At 42.3% G+C, this 24,603-nt stretch overlaps 1 protein-coding gene across 1 annotated transcript in view; it reads right to left on the bottom strand.

Moving 5' to 3' along the window:
• LOC109895166 (reticulon-4 receptor) overlaps positions 1–24,355 on the bottom strand; it is a 69,004-nt gene extending 44,649 nt beyond the window's left edge. Inside the window, exon 1 of the mRNA XM_020488827.2 lies at positions 23,786–24,355. Within this exon, the coding sequence (XP_020344416.1) occupies positions 23,786–23,807 (22 nt within the window). The 5' untranslated portion in view covers positions 23,808–24,355. The remainder of the gene's footprint in view (positions 1–23,785) is intronic.
• Positions 24,356–24,603: the final 248 nt, after the last annotated feature.

Here is a 24,603-nt window from a genome sequence, read left to right as displayed (position 1 = left end):
GTTGGTTGTGAGAGCGTCTGTCTGTCTGTCTCTCTCTGTCTGTCTGAAATAGAGGATACAGTTCATTTTCATTTACATTTTTACTTTTTTCCCCCTCCCTCTCTTTTTTCCCCCTCCCTCTCTTTTTTCCCCCTCTTTTTTCCCCCTCCCTCTCTTTTTTCCCCCTCCCTCTCTTTTTTCCCCCTCCCTCTCTTTTTTCATTCTTTTATGTGTCTGATATTTTTTGGCCGTTTTATTCTCACAGAATTTTTATTTGGGCTGGCATTATTGAAATTAACAGAAGATAAAAGGGATCCGGCGCTTTGTTAATATCTCTTTGAAGATGCAGTCAAATTGGCAGTAGAATCCCTGGCCCTTTTGCTCTCCTCCTGTATTCAATACGTTGAGTAGAGAGGAGGAAAGATACTGCAGACTCAGCGAGGCAACACAGCTCCCTATGGCTCTCGCTCTCTCTCACTCTATCTCTCCATCTCTGTCTCTCTCCCGCTCTCTCTCTCCCTCTCTGTCTCTCTCTCGCTCTCTCTCTCCCTCTCTGTCTCTCTCTCGCTCTCTCTCTCCCTCTCTGTCTCTCTCTCGCTCTCTCTCTCCCTCTCTGTCTCTCGCTCTCTCTCTCCCTCTCTGTCTCTCTCTCGCTCTCTCTCTCCCTCTCTGTCTCTCTCTCTCTCTCTCTCTCTCGCCCTCTCTCTCGCCCTCTCTCTCGCCCTCTCTGTCTCTCTCTCGCTCTCTCTCTCCCTCTGTCTCCCTCTCTCTCTCTCTCTCTCTCTCTCTCTCTCTCTCTCTCGCCCTCTCTCTCGCCCTCTCTCTCGCCCTCTCTGTCTCTCTCTCGCTCTCTCTCTCTCAATTACATTTCAATTTAAGGGCTATATTGGCATGGTAAACCTATGTTTACATTGCCAAAGCAAGTGAAATAGAAATTAACAATACAAAATGTACAGTGAACATTACACTTACAAAAGTTCCAAAAGAATAAAGACGTTTCAAACGTCATATGATGTATATATACAGTGTTTTAATGATGTGCAAATAGTTAAAGTACAAAAGGGAAAATAAATTAACATAAAAATAGGTTGCATTTACAATGGTGTATGTTTTTCACCGGTTGCCCTTTTCTCGTGGCAACAGGTCACAAATCTTGCTGCTGGGATTGCACACTGGTATTTCACCCGATAGATATATGGGAGTTTATCCAAATTTGATTTGTTTTGGAATTATTTTGGGGTCTGTGTAATCTGAGGGAAATATGTGACTCACCACCTGGATTTGATGTAGCAAAATTTGAAGTGGTGTTTTATACATTAGATAAAAGTAGAGCTACAAACTGGTGTATCATACACTGTATTTTTGAGGAACAATGGAAAAGTAATTCTGCTTTGAAAGTTGATAAACTTGTAAACTCACTTTTGAGAAAATGGCCTTTGACTGTTTTGGTATCTAGTGAAGAGCTCTTCTTTGTCTACACCCATTCAGCATCGCTCACACCCTCTTAAGCTTTAGCCCCACCCATCTCGTTTTCCTCTCGGAGCGTTCAGAGCGCACACTTGACTCTCTGGACGATGATTTATTTATCTATAACATGAAAACAGCCTAACCAGCTATGCTGGCAACAATTTCATTACTCTTTTTTGTTGAAGTTTACTGATGTTCAGCGGGTGATGTACACATTAGCTTAAGACATGTCGCTAGCTAGCTAGGTAAACAATGAACCAAGCTAGGTAAACAACGTCACGTAATGTTAGCTAACGAGCCAGCCAGCTAACATTAGCTATTTAAACAACAATGAACATAGTTCCAAATCATGTCGTTACTACCCTGCATGAATCTGCTGGGAGCTTAGCAACCAAGTTCAATGTTAGCTAGCTAAAATGAGTCTCTAACTAGCAAAGCAAACAGCTCTGGGATAGGAATAATAATGCTCATAAACATAACGTTAGCTAGGGAGCCAGCCAGCTAACGTTAGCTAGCTAGCTAACAGTACACTTTAGCTTAATAGAAGTAGCAATTGTTATTATTTTTATTGTTTTTATTGAACTTTTATTTAACTAGGCAAGTCAGTTAAGATCAAATTCTTATTTACAATGACCGGCCTACCAAAAGGCAAAAGACAAAAGGCCTCCTAGGGGGATGGGGGCTGGGATTTAATTTTTTTTTAATTTTTTTTAATTTCACCTTTATTTAACCAGGTAGGCCAGTGGAGAACAAGTTTTAATTTACAACTGCGACCTGGCCAAGATAAAGCAAAGCAGTGTGACAAAAACAACAACAGAGTTACACATAAACAAACGTACAGTCAATAACACAAAATAAAATAAAAATAGAAAATCTCTGTACAGTGTGTGCAACTGTAGAAGAGTAGGGAGGTAGGCAATAAATATGCCATAGAGGTGAAAATAATTGCAATTTAGTATTATAACTGGAGTGATAGATGTGCAGATGATGATGTGCAAGTAGAGATACCGGGATGCAAAAGAGCAAGAGGGTAAGTTATAATATTAGGATGAGGTAGTTGGGTGTGCTATTTACAGATTATCTGTGTACAGGTACAGTGATCGGTAAGCTACTATGACAGCTGATGCTTAAAGTTAGAGAGGGAGATATAAAACTCCAGCTTCAGAGATTTTTGCAGTTCATTCGTCATTGGCAGCAGAGAACTGGAAAGAAAGGCGGCCAAAGTAAGTGTTGGCTTTGGGGATGACCAGTGCAATATACCTGCTAGAGCGCGTGCTATGGGTGGGTGTTGCTATGGTGACCAGTGCGCTGAGATAAGGCGGGGCTTTACCTAGCAGAGACTTATAGATGACCTAGACCAGTGGGGTTGGCAACGGATATGTAGTGAAGGCTAGCCAACGAGAGCTTACAGGTCGCAGTGGTGGGTAGTATATGGGGCTTTGGTTATAAAACAGATGACAGTGTGAAAGACTACATCCAGTTTACTGAGTAGAGTGTTGGGGGCTATTTTGTAAATAACATCACCGAAGTCAAGGATTGGTAGGATAGTAAGTTTTACGAGGGTATGTTTGGCGGCATGAGTGAAGAAGGCTTTGTTGCGAAATAGGAAGCCGATTCTAAATTGTATTTTGTATTGGAGATGCTTAATGTGAGTCTGGAAGGAGAGTTTACAGTCTAATCAGGCACCTAGGTATTTATAGTTGTCCACATATTCTAGGTCAGAATCGTCCAGAGTAGTGATGCTAGTTGGGCGGGAGGGTGCGGGCAGCAATCAGTTGAAGAACATAGACTTAGTTTTACTAGCATTTAAAAGCAGTTGGAGTCCACGGAGTGAGTGTTGTATGGCATTCAAACTAATTTGGAGGTTTGTTAGCACAGTGTCCAAAGAAGGGCCAGATGCATACTGATGGTGTCATCTGTGTAGAGGTGGATCAGAGAATCACCAGCAGCAAGAGTGACATCATTGATATATACAGAGAAAATAATTAGCCTGAGAATTTAACCCTGTGGCACCCCCATAGAGACTGCCAGAGGTCCGGACAACAGGCCCTCCAATTTGACCCACTGAACTCTATCTGAGAAGTAGTCGGTGAACCAGGCGAGGCAGTCATTTGAGAAACCAAGGCTATTGAGTCTGCTAATAAGAATGCGGTGATTGACAGAGTCAAAAGTCTTGGCCAGGTCGATGAAGACGGCTGCACAGTACTGTCTTTTTTTGATGGCGGTTATGATATCATTTAGGACCTTGAGCGTGGCTGAGGTGCACCCATTACCAGCTCGGAAACCAGATTGCATAGTGGAGAAGGTACAGTGGGATTTGAAATGGTTGGTGATCTGTTTATTAACTTGGCTTTCGAAGATTTTATAAAGGCAGGGCAGGATGGATATAGGTCTATAACAGTTTGTGTCTAAAGTGTCTCCCCCTTTGAAGAGGAGGATGACCACAGCAGCTTTCCAATCTTTGGGGATCTCAGACAATATGAAAGAGAGGTTGAATAGGCTAGTAATAGGGGTTTTGGCTGATCATTTTAGAAAGAGATGGTCCAGATGGTCTAGCCCAGCTGATTTGTAGGGATCCAGATTTTGCAGCTCTTTCAGAACATCAGCTGTTTGGATTTGGGTGAAGGAGAAGCAGGGGGGGTTGGGTAAGTTTCTGCAGGTGGTGCTGAGATGCTGGCCGAGGTAGGGGTAGCCAGGTGGTAAGCATGGCCATCCGTGGAAAAATGCTTCTTGAAATTGTCGATTATCATTGATTTATCGGTGTTGACAGTGTTTCCTATCCTCAGTGCAGTGGTCAGCTGTGAGTAGGTGCTCTTATTCTCCATGTACTTTACAGTGTCCCAAATCTTTTTGGAATTAGTGCTACAGGAGGCAAATTTCTGTTTGAAAAAGCTAGCCTTAGCTTAGTATATTGGTTCCTGACTTCACTGAAAAGTTGCATATCGCAGGGTCTATTCGATGCTAATACAGAACGCCACAGGATGTTTTTGTGCTGGTAAAGGGCAGTCAAGTCTGGGGGGAACCAAGGGCTATATCTGTTTTTAGTTATAGCTTTTTTGAATGGGGCATGCTTATTTAAGATGGAAAGGAAAGCACTTTTGAAGAGCAACCTGGCATCCTCTACTGACGGGATGAGGTCAATATCCTTCCAGGTTATCTGGCCCAGGTCGATTAGAAAGGGCTGCTCACTGAAGTGTTTTAGGGAGCATTTGACAGTTATGAGGGGTGGTCGTTTGACAATAATGAGGGTTCGTCGTTTGACTGCGGACCCATTACGTACGCAGACAATGAGGCAGTGATCACTGAGATCCTGGTTGAAGACAGCAGAGGTGTATTTAGAGGGCAAATTGGTCAGGATGATATCTAAGAGGGTGCCCATTGTTATGGATTAAGGGTTATACCTGATAGGTTCCTTGTTAATTTGTGTGAGATAGAGGGCATATAGCTTAGATTGTAGGATGGCCAGGGTGTTAAGCATGTCCCAGTTTGAAGATAGATATGGGGTCCTGGGCACAGCTGGGGTCTGAATGGGATCTATAACAAGTGGCAACGGTGAGAGACTTATTTCTGGAAAGGTGGATTTTTAAAAGTAGAAGCTCGAATTGTTTGGGCAAGGACCTGGATAGTATAACAGAACTCTGCAGGCTATCTCTGCAGTACATTGCAACTCTGCCCCCTCAGGATAAGACAACATAGCATGGTAGAAACACAACATGACAACAAAATGGTAGCAACACAGCATTGCAGCAGCACAACATGGTAGCAGCTCAAAACAGGGTACAAACATTGTTGGGCACAGACAACAGATCAAAGGGCAAGAAGGTAGAGACAACAATACATCACGCAAAGCAGCAACAACTGTCAGGTTAACACAACTGTCAGTGTAAGATCACACACGTCACATAATGTTAGCTAACGAGCCAGCAAGCTAACGTTAGCTAGGTAAACAAAATGAACATAGTGCCAAATCATGTCGTTACTACCATGCATGAATCTGCTGGGAACTAACCAAGAAAGTTCAATGTTAGCTAGCTAGCTAACAGTACACTTTATCTTGAAATTATCCACTTTCTGTCAACATTAGAAACATGTAATGTCTGAAAATGTAGCTAGCTAGAGTATCTAACCCACATACATCATCATGCATCATCATGCATTACAGATACAAGTCATTTTTCCAACAATTGTTTACAGACAGATTATTTCACTTATAATTCACTGTATCACAATTCCAGTGAGTCAGAAGTGTACATACACTAAGTTGACTGTGCATTTAAACAGTTTGGAAAATTCCAGAAAATGAACTCATGGCTTTAGAAGCTTCTGATAGGCTAATTAACATAATTTAAGTCAATTGGAAGTGTACCTGTGGATGTATTTCAAGGCCTACCTTCAAACTCAGTGCCTCTTTGCATGACATCATGGGAAAATCAAAAGAAATCAGCCAAGATCTCATAAAAAAATTGTAGACCCCCACAAGTCTGGTTCATCCTTGAGAGCAATTTCCAAATGCCTGAAGGTACCATGTTCATCTGTACAAACAATAGCACGGAAGTATAAACACCATGGGAACACGCAGCCATCATACCGCTCAGGAAGGAGACGCGTTCTGTCTCCTAGAGATGAACGTACTTTGGTGCGAGAAGTGCAAATCCATCCCAGAACGACAACAAAGGACCTTGTGAAGATGCTGGAGGAAACAGTTACAAAAGTATCTATAGCCACAGTAAAACGAGTCCTATATCGACGTAACCTGAATATCCGCCCAGCAAGGAAGAAGCCACTGCTCCAAAACCGCCATAAAAAATACAGACTACGGTTTGCAACTGCACATGGGGACAAAGATGGTAGTTTTGGAGAATAGTCCTCTGGTCTTTGAAACCAAAATAGAACTATTTGGCCATAAGGACCATCGTTATGTTTGGAAGAAAAAGGGGGACGCTTGCAAGCCGAAGAACACCATCCCAACCGCGAAGCACGGGGGTGGCAGCATCATGTTGTGGGAGTGCTTTGCTGCAGGAGGGACTGCTCCAGTTCACAAAATAGATGGCATCATGAGGTTGGAAAGAAAATTATGTTGATATATTGAAGCAACATCTCAAGACATCAGTCAGGAAGTTGGGTTGCAAATGGGTCTTCCAAATGGACAATGACCCCAAGCATTCTTCCAAAGTTGTGGCAAAATGGCTTAAGGACAACAAAGTCAAGGTATCGGTGTGGCCATCAGAAAGCTCTGACCTCAATCCCATAGAAAGTTTGTGGGCAGAACTGAAATTGTGTGTGCGAGCAAGGAGGCCTACAAACCTGACTTAGTTACAACAGCTCTGTCAGGAGGAATGGGCCAAAATTCACCCAACTTATTGTGGGAAGCTTGTGGAAGGCTACCTCAAACATTCTGACCCACTGGGACTGTGATGAAAGAAATAAATGCTGAAATAAATCATTCTCTCCACTATTTTTCTGACATTTCACATTCTTAAAATAAAGTGGTCATCCTAACTGACCTAAGACAGGGAATTTTTGCTAGAGTTAAATATCTGAAATTGTGAAAAACTGAGTTTAAATATATTTTGCTATGGTGTATGTAAATTTACGACTTCAATTGTATATTGTAGACCAATCCTCTCTCTCGGCATGTCCAGCCCACTCATTATCCCAGCCAATCATGGCTAGTGGGATGGTTGCCAACTTTTTTTGTGGCTTAACCAAGGCTCATAATTTAACAATTGTATTCATATTTACAGATGGCATACACATTGTTATTAAGGCACATGAAAGTTCACATGTTCCAGAAGGCATTTCTGACAAAAACAAAAAAAACATTTAAATGGCTCTCCTGTGAAGTTGTGACTTGCGACTTGCGCCTTGTTTCCTGAAACGGGTCACATTTGTCCCTAATATGGTCATACATTTGGCATGAGGTTAGGACGTGCATCTCAGTTTCCACTTTTGTGGGCAGTGTGCACAGCCTGTTTTTTCTTGAGAGTCAGGTCTGCCTATGGCGGCCTCTCTCAATAGCAAGGCCATGCTCACTGAGTCTGTATATATTTAAAGCTTCCTTTAATTTTGGGTCCGCCATAGTTGTCAGGTATTCTGCCACTGTGTACCCTTTGTTTATGGCCAAATAGCATTTCAGTTTGTCTGTTTTCTTTTCAGTGTTTCAAGTAATTTTATTTTCTCTTGATTTGCTTGTGTCTAATTGTGTTGCTGTCCTGGGGCTCCTTGGGGTCTATTTGTGAACAGAGCCCCAGGACCAACTTGCTTAGGGGAATCTTCTAAAAATTAATCTCTCTGTAGGTGATGGCTTTGTGGTTTTCTTTATTTAACTAGGCAAGTCAGTTAAGAACAAATTCTTATTTTCAATGACGGCCTAGGAACAGTGGTTTAACTGCCTGTTCAGGGGCAGAACGACAGATTTGTACCTTGTCAGCTCTAGTCCAACTCTAACAACTAGGCTACCCTGCCGCCCCAATTATGGAAGGTTTTGGATTCACTTCCTTTTAGCTATTCGTAGAATTGAACAGCTCTTTTCTGGATTTTGATAATTAGCGGGTATCGGCCTAATTCTGCTCTGCATGCATTATTTGGTGTTTTACATTACACACAGAGGATGTTTTTGCAGAATTCTGCATGCAGAGTCTCAATTTGGTGTTTGTCCCATTTTGTGAATTATTGGCTGGTGAGCAGACCCCAGACCTCACAAACCTAAAGGGCAATGGGTTCTATGACTGATTTATGTATTTTTAGTCAGATCCTAATTGGGATGTCATATTTTATTTTCCTTTTTATGGCATATTAGGCCCTTCTTGCAAGCTTTGTGGTGCTGATGTTTAGGCAGAGGCATGTACTCTAGTTTGTTTGTGTGCTCTAGGGCAACGGTATCTAGATATAATTTGTATTTGTGGATCTGTCAACTGGACCTTTTTAGATCACCATTATTTTCGTCTCACTGAGATTTACTGTCAGGCCCCAGGTCTGACAGAATCTGTGCATAAGTTCTAGGTGCTGCTGTAGGCCCTCTTTGGTTGCAGACAGAAACACCAGATCATCAGCAAACAGTAGACATTTGACTTCAGATTCTATTAGGGTGAGGCAAGATGCTACAGACTGTTCTAGTGCCCTTGCCAATTCGTTGATATATATGTTGAAGAGGGTGGGGCTCAAGCTGCATCCCTGTCTCACCTCCCGGCCCTGTGGGAAAGGGGAAAGGGAAAGGGGGATACCTAGTCAGTTGTACAACTGAATGCATTCAACTGAAATGTGTCTTCCACATTTAACCCAACCCCTCTGAATCAAAGAGGTGCAGGGGGCTGCCTTAATCGATAGCTATGCCATCTAAATAAATATGTGTGTTTTTTGCCAATTTTAAATGCACACTTTTTGTTTGTGTACACGGATTTTATTATGTCGTATGTTTTTCCCCTAACACTGCATCCATTCATTTGTATAGCAGACCCTCATGACAAATTGAGTCAAAAGCTTTTTTGAAATCCACAAAGCATGAGAAGACATTGCCTTTGTTTTAGTTTGTTTGTTTGTTTGTCAAAGAGGGTGTGCAGGGTGATTACGTGGTCTGTCGTACGGTAATTTGGTAAAAAGCCAATTTGACATTTGCTCAGTACATTGTTTCACTTAGGAAATGTACATGTCTGCTCTCTCTCTTCCACATGTTGTATTTATTTTTCAGAATGTTGTTTTGTCTTGTCACCTCATTGTTCTTTCTGTCTTAATCTCTAAAAACCCAGATAAGACATCTCAGAAAACAATCAGACATCTGGAGTTCATGGATGGTTCAACAGATGTTCCACTACCAGTTTAAAGTGAACAAATTGAAAACGGCCAAATCTCTGCTTCGTGTGAACCATGTTCCTCGAATAAGCTCTCTCTCTCTATCTCTCTCTTAGTCATTAGCTAAATGCTTTATGGACGCCTCAACTTTGTGTCATTACAGAGTTGGGCAACAGAGAGACAGGGAGAGAGAGAGACATGCGTGCCTGATTTTTCAAGAATCCTCAAGTAGGGCTTAAAATTAAAGTGTGGGAACCACTCCAGAAGCTTTCTCCTCCTCTCCTCGATGTTGCCCCAAATGGCACTCTATTCCCTACAGTGTGCACTACTTTTGACCAGAGCCCTATCTTTATAGGGAATAGGGTGCCATTTGGTACGCATCCTGTTTCTCTATCAGCGCTCAGAAGCCCAGTCCATCATCCATCTCCTCCACTCTGAGAGAGAGAGCTGTTGAACCAACCAACGTGGCATCACATCTCGCTGAGACGTTAATACTCCGTTAATTACTCTCATCTTGACCTGGGAGTAAAAGGAGACCCTGTGTTTCCATGATCTAGCGTAGAAAACGCATTAGCTCACGCTCTCTTTAATAGCTTTAATTAGCTGTTAACGGCAGACGGTTTGCCGCTAAGTGACCGATGAGTCAATATGGTAACATGTTTCTAATATGTATAGCTATGGCCCTCAATGTTTGTCTAAAGAGATGCATTGGGATTGTGTTTTGTATGGAGATGGCGGTGATAATATGCCAGGTGAATCTATCCAATTTTAACAAATTAATATCCTATCCTGTAACAGGCAGCGAGGCAGCAACTCAGACAGGCCATATCAAATGATTACGCTGACCTAGTATCTGTTTTCCTTTTCAGATCTTAATGTATAAAACAGTGGGGACCTGATCCTAGATCAGCACTCTTACGCTGAGACACTTTGTGAATAAGTGCCCAGAACTTTTGGCTCTTGCTTCAGCAAAAAACTATTTCAGAGCATGATGGTGTTGATAGCAGAACCTTCACTGCTCTAGCCATCATAAGTAATGTAGTTTCTAGTCTATAATTGATCCATTTGCTGGATGATGGCCGGCCCAGTCAACTCTATTCACACTGGATGATGAAGCTAATGGGTACTGATGGTTTTTAATGTAGAGTGATATTCCACTCAATACAGGCCAGCACCACTGATATTATAACTGGGTTGGGCCTCTGAAACTGTTTCAGGGAAAAGCAACAAGCGTTGACTCATGGGAAATTAAAGCAGCACTTCTCAATCTCTGCTTCCGCCCTTCCGCCTGTTCGAATCCCTAAGCTAGGCAAAACATCTGTCGATGTGCCCTTGAGCAAGGCTCATAGCCCTAATTGCTCCTGTAAATCGCTCTGGATTAGACCATCTGCTAAATGACTATGTTTAAAAGTCTAAACCTAATAATAAACCGAGCAGTGAGTCATAGCACCTTTATTACACAGAGGAGGGTGTCGCTTTCATTGTGTTTCTCCCGAGGAGTCACGAAAACACCTCTTTCTATCATGGTGTTTTTCCTGACACAGGAGCAGTGGGAGATGCCAACATGATGCCTATGATATTTACTGTGAATCTCCTTCTGACAATATGCTCTCTCTACTCTACCGCCTAACCCATGTGTGAGTCAGTGTGCAGGCATACATGCATGCCTGTGGGAGTAAACAAAGGGAGAAAAACACTGTGAGAGGGAGGGACAAGAGGAGGTCCATGCATGCTGTCTATCCTGGCTCACATTGCTCTGTGTTGTAGAATGGTGTGCCGCATGGTGGGAATCGCTTCACAGTCAGGCACGGAACTCAATATGGAGAGAGAGAAAACATAACATGTCAATTATCTACGGCACAACCGCTGAAAGATTCATTGGAAATCGCCGGAATGTTCCACAAGACCAAGCATCTCTCAGAACAGAGAAGAAAGATCAGCAGTAGTGTAAGGCTAGCTGAATAATTACCATGTTAAGTCAACAGCATTAACATCGGATCTCACGTAATAATAGTCTTGGTGAATTATATATATAGTAGAATTAAGTTGATTACTTGAATTATGAAAAAAGGTAGTCAGATGTTAAAGCACTGGTCATTTTCTTTGAATAAGCCAAATCTGAAGTCATATCTGCAATGATTTCATTGGTTTCTGGGAATCCAGAATGTTTAGGGGACCCTACCATCCAACAGCATGCATGATGTATCATAAGAATTCATTTCCAACTATTTTTTTTCCCCTGACATTTGGAGCATTGTTTACTGGGAGCGCTTGTCTTTCTCAGTCAAGTTAATTGCTGCGATGATTGGATTAACTCGAAACATGAACAGACAAGTGAACAGGAAAAAACAAGTTCCGATTTTGATTAGCAGTATGAATAACTGAGCCACACAGACATCTCCTCTGAATCTCTGCTCTCATTAGATCGATTCTTCCAGTGTCACCATCACACACAGACCGCAAAATCAGAATAAACTAAATAATCCCACACAGCATGTCATGAAGCCCACACACAAACACACACACACACACACACACATGCACACGCACTTGCAGGTACACACGGACACACACACATGGAAATGGCTTAAAACGGACACACAAGATGATGTTCATAATCGTGTTCCGACAAAGCTGTTGAACTGGATCAGGGTTCATCATGACCCAGGCTTCAGGTCAGGAAGACCTGGCCATTGGTTCCCATGCAGAGGGCAAAGCTGAAATGATGTTAATACAACCAGCTGCTTTGCCCTGCCCTGTTGGAAGTGATGTTGAATGTGATCTGACTCTGGCCAAGCCATGGATGGGATCAATGGGTGAGGTGAGGTCAATGTGAAAACAGCACACACACACACGCACGTGCGCACACACACACACACACACACACACCATCTTATCTGATGAGGGAAAAGCCATAGCTCTGGTTGCATGCTCTCCTGCTAGCCAAGCCAGGCCATCAAGGCAGGCCTCCCACTGAAAAGGATCCATGTTCAATCCTCTATGATCCCCCCTTAGTCCCCGCCCCTCCCCCTGAGCACACCAGATTACTGATATCATTATAATGGACGGTCTGGCAGAGTGGCTGCGGTCACATTTAATTTGGCATGTCCTGATATCTACACTAGATAATCAGCCTTTACACCTGAGGGAGGGAGGGAGAGGGAGTGTATCCAAAAGACCTAGAGAGGTAGAGAGACAGAGAACGATGGAGAGAGAAAGGTTGAGTGAGAGAGACAGTGAAGAAGAGAAAGAGAGAAAGGTAGCATGAGGGAGAGAGAGAAGAAAGAGAGTGTTATTCAGCATACACACCAAAGGGGCGAAGGGAGTCTGGCTGCACTTGTCAGATTTACATTCTAATGAGAGTAACCTACTTTAGGCTTTTCAGAAGACGCACAGTAGAAACTGATTCACTTGGACATCTCTCAACACTGATGAAACATTTAAAGGTGCAACCTGCAAAATGTTCACCTCTTCATTGGTCAATTCGATTAACAATACCTATTATATTCTTGAGGAAAATAATATGTGCCTCTCGAGCTTTGTACAACTGCCTTAGAACAATAATGGTTAAAACAATGTTGTTCTCATGGACTGATCTCATTCATGTGGCTTTATAATAAACCAAGTGGAAGGGCTGTCGTTTGGCTGAAAAACGAGTTATGGATTGTTCTTGTAAAGGGGGGCTGGTGTTTGCTTCCTTAGATAGTGCATATTTTTCGAATATCCAACACTGAGATCCTATAAATATGTCATTCTATGGGTATCAATATTGCACAAACATATGATTTCCTATGTGATGACTGGGCTGAATGTACTGTATTACTGATGACATAATCTGACTTCATTCATTATACTTCAATACTATGATTTGATCAATACACAATCAGTATTGAGTAATCCCTACTGAGGTCAGTAGAATTGTTAATGTGAGGGAAAAGTTCCTTTCAACTGCACCAGGATTCCTTCTCTTGCAGGCTGCTCTCTTGCAGAAACGTATTGGATATATAGGCTATCTTAACTATACAAGGTGTGTTTCATTTACCACTTTATCCATATTGGCATTGTTGAGAAGAAGTGTCACAGAACTTCTAGCATTACATTTAGTTTGTGCATTTAGTAAACTCCATCTTCACCATTCTCCATCTAAACTATTTCTCGATTCCCTTGGAAAGAGTTTTATTGAAGACATTCAGCCCAGCTAAAGAAAGTTATTTATCAGTTGGTGGAAATGTGAATTCTTGTTTGAAAGATACTGGCATCTATGTTTTGCTGTTGCTCCCTCCCGCAGAATGGGCTTTCAGTCCTACAACAGATACATTTCCCCAGAGCAGCAGAGTGACGGCCTGAAATGCTATTTCCTTTGAAGGGCTTACCATACATATTTCAACTGTGCACTACCAACAACGCTCAGGGAGCAGAAAACACATCGCCAATCTCCTCCACTGCACTGCAATGGGATTCTATTCATGCAAGCTGAGCATCTATCCATTGTTCTATCAATGTATTTACAGTGTCTCTCTGTATATCTCTTTCCACTCATCTGTCAGAGTTTAGGTCTAGAGACTTGAAAGCTACCATTTTGAAAGTGTGACGGAAGAAATCAGCATACAGAAATGTATTTGTTCTTCACAAGAAAAAAATATATACTATATATGCAGTGATACATGCAAGTCAAGAAGCCCCTTTAAAGTGATCTTTTGAATTAAATTTTTAATGAAGATGAATAGAACGCAGAACAGGAAGGTTCTAAGAGTGAATAGAATAGAACCACTAAAAAAATGCAGAGTTCTTCGAACAAAGATCACAGGGTTGTAAAAGAAAAGATTCACCATCGGTCTCTTTATTTTCCAGTAGCAACTCATGCAAAATAGAGGAGGTAGATCAGAGGAATTCAGAGAGAGACCAACGTTTTCGCTCAATACTAATGAGATGAACACTGCCAGAAATATATCTATGAATATCTATCTTTCTGGAGAGAAAAAAAACCTGTTTGAGTTCTTTCCCTTAATCCATTCCCTATCAGATCTAGGCTAATCATCACTTCACAGCCTTCTTGTTGCTGGAAACATCTCAGCTAATAAAACACATCCAACATCCAAAGACTCAGAGCTGCCTGAGCTGCAAAGCCAGTCGAAGCAGGTCAACTCTGATATTAGAAATGGACATTCTTTCCAGCTGACCACTAATACTCAGTCATTAACATATTATTCCATCATAACAAACTGAGATTGACACATATAAACCATCATCGGTATCAGGAACATATCTCAGTTATGACTGATCAATAAGCATGATTGATCAGATATGAAGGGCACCATATACTATGTCTGGGGGCTCTGTCTGGATCAAACATCACTGTAGAACAGGGGTGTTCAAACCCAGGCCTTTAGGTCTACAGTACTGCTGCTTTTATTCCGGCCCTGGTACTTGATTGATTGTAATTATATTTATTGAACTAGAGTTCACTCACTAGGACGTACACCACTGGCAAAGATTAAACCTAGCAGTGTAACAGCCTGGATTTGAGCACTCTGCTGTAGTTTGTGGGTTCTGATTACACCATAGTTACTTTCTCCTCTTTACAAATAATCTAGGATCGGTTCTACCTAACCTCTATCTTAACTTTCACCATTGTGATCTAAAGTACCAGGCCAGTATGGCTACACTAAAGGCAGGAGAGTATACACAGACTGACTAAAGAAGGATCGGCGCTAGGCTACGTGCTGACTGAGTTATCAGCCTGACAAAGGCTCTGTTCAACCATCTAATTTAAGAACTGCTTCTTCTCTGCCTAATTAACAATTTACTAGGCCATCAGTCAGCCCCTCCATTGTGGCATAATCAGTGTCACAAACCGAACCGATCGCACCGGCACTCTGAAATGCACCCTTTCATGAGAAGCACATACACCAGGACATGCAGCATTCAGTCACCATAAGGTTGACTTGTCATTGTGTTGGATGTGCTCGTGCCATAACATGAACCCTCTGTGTCAAATGAACTGGTCCCAATAGGCTTGGTTAACTAATTCTGTGTCAGATAGGGTTAACTTCATAGACATGGTACAGTACTACACAGCATTAACCCTCAGTGTCAGATAGGATTAACTTCATAGACATGGTACGGTACTAGATAGCATTAACTAGCTGTGTCAGATAGGGTTAACTTCATAGACATAGTACGGTACTAGATAGCATTAACTAGCTGTGCCAGATAGGGTTAACTTCCTGGACATGGTACGGTACTACACAGCATTAACTAGCTGTGCCAGGTAGGGTTAACTTCATAGACATGGTACGGTACTAGATAGCATTAACTAGCTGTGTCAGATAGGGTTAACTTCCTGGACATGGTACGGTACTAGATAGCATTAACTAGTTGTGTCAGATAGGGTTAACTTCCTGGACATGGTACGGTACTAGATAGCATTAACTAGCTGTGTCAGATAGGGTTAACTTCCTGGACATGGTACGGTACTAGATAGCATTAACTAGCTGTGTCAGATAGGGTTAACTTCCTGGACATGGTACGGTACTAGATAGCATTAACTAGCTGTGTCAGATAGGGTTAACTTCCTGGACATGGTACGGTACTAGATAGCATTAACTAGCTGTGTCAGATAGGGTTAACTTCCTGGACATGGTACGGTACTAGATAGCATTAACTAGCTGTGTCAGATAGGGTTAACTTCCTGGACATGGTACGGTACTAGATAGCATTAACTAGCTGTGTCAGATAGGGTTAAGTTCCTGGACATGGTACGGTACTAGATAGCATTAACTAGCTGTGTCAGATAGGGTTAACTTCCTGGACATGGTACGGTACTAGATAGCATTAACTAGCTGTGTCAGATAGGGTTAACTTCCTGGACATGGTACGGTACTAGATAGCATTAACTAGCTGTGTCAGATAGGGTTAACTTCCTGGACATGGTACGGTACTAGATAGCATTAACTAGCTGTGTTAGGTTGGACCCAGATAGATTAAACCACACAAGTTACATGATATACACCGGGACATGGAACAGTCATTCCAAATGGGCCTGTTTGACTTCAAGTATAAAGTTTCAACTCTTATATGTCACATACACAGGATACAGCAGCTGTAAAACAGTACCGTATATACAGGGTGAATTGACTTGACATGGAACCTGTCAGATAGGGTTGACATGGTACTATACTGTGTGTGCCTTGTGCCAGTACACATGACTCAGCATTACCTCTCTGTGTCAGACAGACATGCACTGGTCGGTCCTGATAGGGCTGGTTATCCTTGACTTTACATTGTGCGTGCCTCATGCCAGTAGAGAACACACTATTAACCCAATGTGGCAGATAGCGTTGATTTAGTTGACATGGTACTCCACTGTAACTAGCTCATGCCAGTACCGATAACATCATATTAACTATGTGTGTCAGATGTCAGATAGGCCTGTGCTCTGCTGAAGCCCCTGAGAGTGGCTGTGCGTGTGAGGAAAACGAGATGGGCAGGCCGATCAATTAGCTAGCTCACAGAGCCATCCACCTATGTATAAACACATGCTAAAGAGTTAAATGGTTATATCTGATACAACAATACAGCGAGAGGAGCATCAGATTCAAAAGATGTGATGGATACTGCTGATCAGGGGCGCAACTTTCACTGGGGACACGCCACTTTCTAAAATTTCATTTTCTTCCCCCCCAGTGTTATCATTGGAATGTGATACAAAATTAGGCAACGGGTGTGCTTTAGGACCATGCGGACGGCTCCTAGCGGTCGGGTAGGCTGTTTGGAGGGTTTATCCGACTGGATTAAAAATTAAATTAAAAGATGACCCACCCCCCCACTTGTAAAACCAAAGTTGCACCCCTGCTGGAGATAGTGACATAGTGGATTGCCCCAGGGGTGTTCGTGTGGTTAGTCTGTTTGTTGGCTGTATGGTGTATCATATCTAAACTGAGCATCTGTTGCAAGTTCAAATCCCCAACCTGACAAGGTACAAATCTGTCGTTCTGCCCCTGAACAGGCAGTTAACCCACTGTTCCTAGGCCGTCATTGAAAATAAGAATTTGTTCTTAACTGACTTGCCTAGTTAAATAAAGGTAAAAAATAAAATAATTGCACAATGTAACCGTTGGTGAGGTTTTGATCTTGGATGCCACGCGTAGGCTTCTTTAAACGATTACGATACTGCTTCTGTCAGAGTGGAGTTTTTAAACACACTAATAAATGTGCCACCAGTGTTGTGTAACTGAATTTTCAGTTGGAAAGGATATTGGCCCTACCCAGAAGAAACAGCCAAGGCTCATATTGTATGACCTACGTCGGTCAGTCGAAGGAGGCACATTATTTCACATAGGCTGTAGCATCCTGGAAATTCTAATTCTAGTTATCCCTTACAAATTCTAAATTCCTGCAGTCAGGCAATAATCCAGAAAGGGGATTAGAACACTATAACCTAGAGAGGGGATTAGAACCCTATAACCCAGAGAGGGGATTAGAACCCTATAACCCAGAGAGGGGATTAGAACCCTATAACCCAGAGAGGGGATTTGAACCCTATAACCCAGAGAGGGGTTTAGAACCCTATAACCCAAAGAGGGGATTATAACTTTATAACCCAGAGAGGGGATTAGAATCTGATAACCCAGAGAGGGGATTAGAACCCTATAACCCAGAGAGGGGATTAGAACATGATAACCCAGAGAGGGGATTAGAACCCCATAACCCAAAGAGGGGATTAGAACCCTATAACCCAGAGAGGGGATTAGAACCCTATAACCCAGAGAGGGGATTAGAACCTGATAACCCAGAGAGGGGATTAGGACCCTATAACCCAGAGAGGGGATTAGAACCCTATAAACCAAAGAGGGGATTAGAACCCTATAACCCAGAGAGGGGTTTAGAACCCTATAACCCAAAGAGGGGATTAGAACCTGATAACACAAAGAGGGGATTAGAACCCTATAACCCAGAGAGGGGATTAGAACCCTAGAACCCAAAGAGGGGATTAGAACCCAATAACCCAAAGAGGGGATTAGAACCCTATAAACCAAAGAGGGGATTAGAACCCTATAACCCAAAGAGGGGATTAGAACCCTATAACTCAAAGAGGGGATTTAGAACCCTATAATCTGCATGCGTTTCAGATTCTATTTACTCAGTTCAACCTTTGGTTTTTCTTCCACATAAACAAATATAATTTTCTTTGTTTATCCTCTTAGTCTCTGTCTACTGATTAGTAATGACGGGTTTGGAAGACATGGGCTAACCTTCAGGATGGTTCTGGGGCCTCTCTCTCTCTCTCTCTCTCTCTTTCTCTCTCTCTCTCTCTCTCTCTCTCTCTCTCTCTCTCTCTCTCTCTCTCTCTCTCTCTCTGTGTAAACAACACTGCGATTCATGAGGGCTAGCCTGCTGAGCCAATTAAAAGGGTTCCCCTGAAGAACTGGGGCTCATTAGGATTCACTGAACATTGACTGTGTCGCAAATGGAACCCTATTCCCTATATAGTGCACTACTTTTGACCAGGCCCTATAGTGCAGTATATAGGGAATAGAGTACCATTTGGGATGCAACCAGTATCCTTCAGATTACCAATCTATGGAGACTTTCTGCCAATGCAATCGAAAACTAGGCACTAACTACGACCTCCTGCACATGTCTAGGACCAAGGGTATTCCCTATGGGAGGGCATCATCTTGCTGGCCATTTAGGCACATAGGAAGACGGAGGTCTCTGGTGTCGAATGTGATTCTGTTACCCAGGATTTAGGTCACATTTCAAGACACTTGACTTTAAGACACACCCCAATGAAGAACGAGCTACATCAATGTACAATCGTTGGGAAATTGCCACCCACTGCCTTTAAGCATTCATTGTCACTGTGTGTTTTGTCTATTATAGCACAGGAGATTGGTCGCACCTGCATTGGGGAGGATGGGCTAGTGGTAATGGCTGGAGCAGATTCAGTGGAATGTTATCAAATACATCAAACACATGGTTTCCATGTGTTTGACGCCATTCTGTTGGCTCCGTTACAGACATTATTATGAGCCTTCCTCCCCTCAGCAACCTCCACTGTATTATAGCCATCAGAGACTTTGGAGAAGGATTCACTCTGATGGTATCAATTTAAGAGCTATAAAACCTGTTGTATACCGTACTGGAAAAAATAAAAGTTGAATACTTGTTGTTACCTTGCTTTACAGCCAAGGTGCACAAACACAAGGGCAAGCTGAAGAGAGGACAATACCAGGTTAAAAAAGCCTTCTAAAGTTTGTAATTTTCACTTTAAAATGATAGACTTGATTTGCCCGAATGACAAATGCATCAACCCCTACAAAAAATCCATTCATTATAATCCACATAACAATTCACATGCTGCAGGATTATTTTCCTGCTGTAGCAAACCGGCTCAAATTAAGATCCTACATCTGTATGTTCCTATAGCTATTGAAGAAGACTCCCTTCCCACTTGGCAAAGACATCACCAGATCAACCTTCAATTCATTCAAACATGAATTCAATTTGAAATCAACCAAATCTTGAAACCTGGTTTAAATTGAGACAAGCTATGAGCATTGATAACGTCTAGCAAATTACATTTAAAAAACGTAATTTGATGCAACGTGATAGAATGCGATTACGTTTAAAAGAAACTCTGGTGAAATAGCGTGAGAAGTAACTCAACCAATCTTTTCCAGCTGCAGCCAGTCTGGTCTTTTTCATATAGCATACAGTCACTTTTCCGGGCTAAAGTGTTGTGTTTCCTTCCTCCAACTGTAATTGGGTCTTGGTTTGCGTATCAGCTTAATGCCAAAACATATGCTGTGTTGAAGACAATCCTGTTGACTGCAATTGACCCCTGGGAGGTTTATCTCAAACCTCACGGGAAGAGTTCTGCCTCTGTTTCATTGGCCGTATGCCAGTCACGGCCAATCCAGTTTAGCCTTGCTGCCTTATCTGAAGAACCTCAATTAGAGCATCCTGGGTAGGAGCACACGCATGCAACACCTTTTCTCAGCACTATATTGATCCACATGGGACTGCATTGCATGGTGGGGAAATGGTGGAGGCAACCTGTTTGTTTTCTCTCTCGCTATCTCTCTGTCTCTGTCTCTGTCTCTTTCTCTCTCTCTCTGTCTCTTTCTCTCTCTCTCTGTCTCTTTCTCTCTCTCGTGCTCTCTCTCTCTCTCTTGTTCTCTCTCTCTACTCTCTCTTGTTCTCTCTCTCGCTCTTGTTCTCTCGCTCTATGTCTCTCTCTCTCTCTCTCTATGTCTCTCTCTCTGTCTCTATGTCTCTCTCTCTCTCTCTATCTCTCTCTCATTCTCTGTCTTTCTTTCCCTCTCCCTCTTGTTCTCTCTCTTTCACTCTGTCTCCCTCTCTCTCTCTCTCTGTCTCTCTCTCTCTGTCTCTATCTCTCTCTCTCTCTCTCTGTATCTCTCTCTCTATGTCTCTCTCTCTGTCTCTATGTCTCTCTCTCTCTGTCTCTCAACCACATTGTTCGTAATATGCCCCCTCCAAAGCTTTAAGATGCTTGACTAACACATTGGGAGAATGTATTGTCTTCTAATAGGAAAACATTGAGGAGAATTCACTCACATAGAATTTGAGCTAGGTAATAATAATCTCTCTCACGTTCTCATACACACCTCTCATACACACCTCTCATACACCCCTCTCATACACACCTCTCATACACACCCCTCATACACACCCCTCATACACACCTCTCATACACACCTCTCATACACACCTCTCATACACACCTCTCATACACACCTCTCATACACACACCTCTCATACACACACCTCTCATACACATCTCTCATACACCCCCTCATACACCCCCTCATACACACTTCTCATACACACTCTCATACACATCTCTCGTGCTTCTACACCTGCATTGCTTGCTGTTTGAGGTTTTAGGCTGGGTTTCTGTACAGCACTTTGAGATATCAGCTGATGTACGAAGGGCTGTATAAATAAATTTGATTTGATACACACCTCTCATACACACCCCTCATACACACCTCTCATACACACCTCTCATACACACCTCTTATACACACCTCTCATACACACACCTCTCATACACACCTCTCATACACACCTCTCATACACACCTCTCATACACATCCCTCATACACACCTCTCATACACACCTCACTCACAGCTTCCCTTGTCTCTCCTTCTTTCCGTCCAGGCTCTCTATCGCTGTAACCTCTCTCTCCTCTCTCTCTCTCAAACATGGCCATACAAAACACAAACTGACATTTATTTCAAAATCCCGTATAGAGTACAGCAGCTGCCATGTCTCATTGTGAATGTATACCTATGTGATGTTTGATCATACCTAATGCAGCTTATATGCTAATCAAACTGTGTTATTCATGTTTCTGTGCCATCTTTTTCTCAGCTCTAATATTCCAAACAATTAATCCTGCTTCCTCATAACTGGTCACTTCAAGCAACCTATTTACAAAGATAGTGCAAAAAGTCAGCAAAATTTATATTTTCCTTGCACAGTGTTGCCAAAACCCAGTGTTGCCAAAAAAAAACTAATTGAAAAAAGCCATCATTGTTTGGTTTCAAAGCTCATGAAACTAAAGCATTCAGCTCCATATAATGGTTTTATCCATTTGTTTGTCTTCTATTGGCTTTTCTTGACAGGAATTAAAGAAAGAATCCCCAGAGCAACAGCTCAAATGAATTCAAATCAATGTTTCTTAGTCGCGTACACAGATTTTAAAATGTTATCAAGGTGCAGTGAAATTGTTGTTTTGTTATCTCCAACATTGCAATAATACCTAGAAAGGACGACTAAAGAAATACACAGATAATCCAGAAAAAGTACAAAATGAAGAAAATGAAGAAAAATCAGAAAGAGCGATGTCAGAGATCAGAATTGAAATGTACTGTATATACACATAATGGTGTTATTCCAGGAGAGGTGGCTGATATTTGATCATATGCTGTCTGAATGAGAAATTGCATACATTAAACCTGCTTTAGCTGTGGCAGTTCCATAAACACACGACATGACAGCCTTATTAATGAATCTATTCAAAGAAGGCCTAATGGCCTTTGAGGTATACAAATTACAACAGCACAACCCCACTGAAATATCAGCAGACATTGTCTGGCATTTCTTTACACTTACTACTAGATCACAACAGAAAGTGAATGATGAATGAACCTTAGCTCATAGAACACTGGGGAGCATTCCAAGTTCCATGCCAATGAGATGGGATACAAATGAATTAGCATTAGCTGTGGGTATATCAAACGGAATAAACAAACAAATGCCTGTTTGATTTGTAGTTGTGGAATACAAACACACTGTTGTCCTCTACTGTAATCTGCTGCTTTACTCCTATAATCCTCTGTTTTTAGTAATGAACAACATGAGGCCATAGGAGTGTACACGACATATTGCGTAAGCAGAGTGGGCTTGAATGTCTGTGTGTGTGTGTGTGTGTGCGTGTGTGCGTGTGTGCGTGCGTGTGTGAGTGTGTGTGTGTGTGTGTGTGTGTGTGTGTGTGTGTGTGTGGTGTGTGTGTGTGTGTGTGTGTGTGTGTGTGTGTGTGTGTGTGTGTGTGTGTGTGTGAAGTTATGATATGCCCCCTCCTTCGACACACACACCATCCAGTCATTACATGATTCATCTTACTGCTACATGATCACCAACACAAATCTGGATCTCTCCCGACCCACATTCATTAAGAATCACCTTCCCTCTAAACCCTAGTGCCCCCTGTTGTCGCACTGGTTACAGACATAGCCCAGGCCACCACTAAACCATTAATTATGGGTAAAGCAGTTGGAAAAGAGCGATATAATCCGACCGTCATGAGCATTAAAGCAGACCATCTGCAGACTTCATCAAAGAGCAGCTCCTAATGGCCATGGCACAAACAGCAAAAATAGAAGATACGGGCGAGGCGCGAGGTTGCTAAATCCTCTCCGGCATGTTGTTATTCCAAACTGTGTGTAAATATACTGACGCAACTGTCCCTTGGCCATAGTCTAGTGGTAGAATGTCATATCTATATAATCATTATTGAAAACATCAAAGTCATTCATGGTGTGAGGATGTGTTTTACGGTAATCAATTAATGATGACTAGCCAACATGAGATATAGACCTACTAATTACCCCCCTCAATGTTCATATTCAACGTTATTGATCCAATACTGTCAGAGCTAGATTAACATATATTATTCTATTTTATAAATATATTGTTTTATGAAGGTAAGAGTAGCGCAAATATAATGATAACTTTTCTTTCACAAAGCACTTATTCAAGTTGCATTATGTTCACCAAGTCGAAATCCATTGAGACATGTTTTCTCTTAGTCCAAATCATCCAAACAACCTTTCCGTTGATTTCTAGGGGTTCCGCGCGCTCTCCTCCAAGTTACCTTCTCAAGGTAGTAGCATACGGAGGGCAATGACGGTGCTCGATTTCGATTTTATTGGTGTCCTAATTTACAATCACGTACCTGTATCATTCTAGTCAATGCAACCTATAATCAACTTTATGGGATGTTGCCTGTGTACTTACCCTCAACAAGACTGGTCTTCATGATTTTTGAATAAATCCAGTAGTTGAATAAATCCAACAGATGAAGCCTGTTTGCGGAGACTGTATATCCGCTCTTTAGTTGCAATCGATAGATAATTGCAAATCCAGGGCACGGTGTTGTCACGGACCTCCCAGTCACGGTTACATTCAAACTTTAGCCGGAGGTTTTCCTGCTGAAGCCGACTGGAGAACAACGTCTCCGGCTGGAACGGCGCACAGTCATCTGGGCCAGTGGGAGCGAGACAAGAAGTGTATAGTATCCAAACTCAACCAACACACAACGTAGGCTACGGGAGCGCAGAGCGTAGAACAACACCCCAAAAGGACGCGCGAACAATCAACAAAAAAACACACAAAGAGCACTAAGTTCCAAAATTGGTAAAGTCTAAAAGAGACAGAACAAATCAGAAAGGAATCCATGGACAGGCTACTGATGTACACATCCTGTCTGATTTCTAACTGACTGTATTCGGAAGTACATCTATATGTGTTTGGATATTGGCTGCACTGCCCAGCGCAGTACAACATGGGTTTGCATGGGGGTCGCATAAAAGAGAGGGCGGTGCCGTGAGAGAGAGAGGGGGGGGGGGGGGGGGGATTCAAAGATTATTGTTTTATGGGTCTGGGTCAGGGACTGCGCGCTAATGAATGTTTTAGAAGATACGGGTGGTTTGACGTGCGGGGAATCTGTTTTGGATCAAATATGCTCAAGGACGCACATGCATACGAAAATACACAACAAAATACACCTTGCAGGTGAACGGCTAGCCAACTTATGGGACAAGGCATAATGGTTG

This window comes from Oncorhynchus kisutch, linkage group LG8, assembly GCF_002021735.2.
Source record: "Oncorhynchus kisutch isolate 150728-3 linkage group LG8, Okis_V2, whole genome shotgun sequence".
NCBI lineage: Eukaryota > Metazoa > Chordata > Actinopteri > Salmoniformes > Salmonidae > Oncorhynchus > Oncorhynchus kisutch.
The sequence above is the reverse complement of the archived record's forward strand: the minus strand, read 5'-3'. Positions and strand labels throughout refer to the sequence as shown.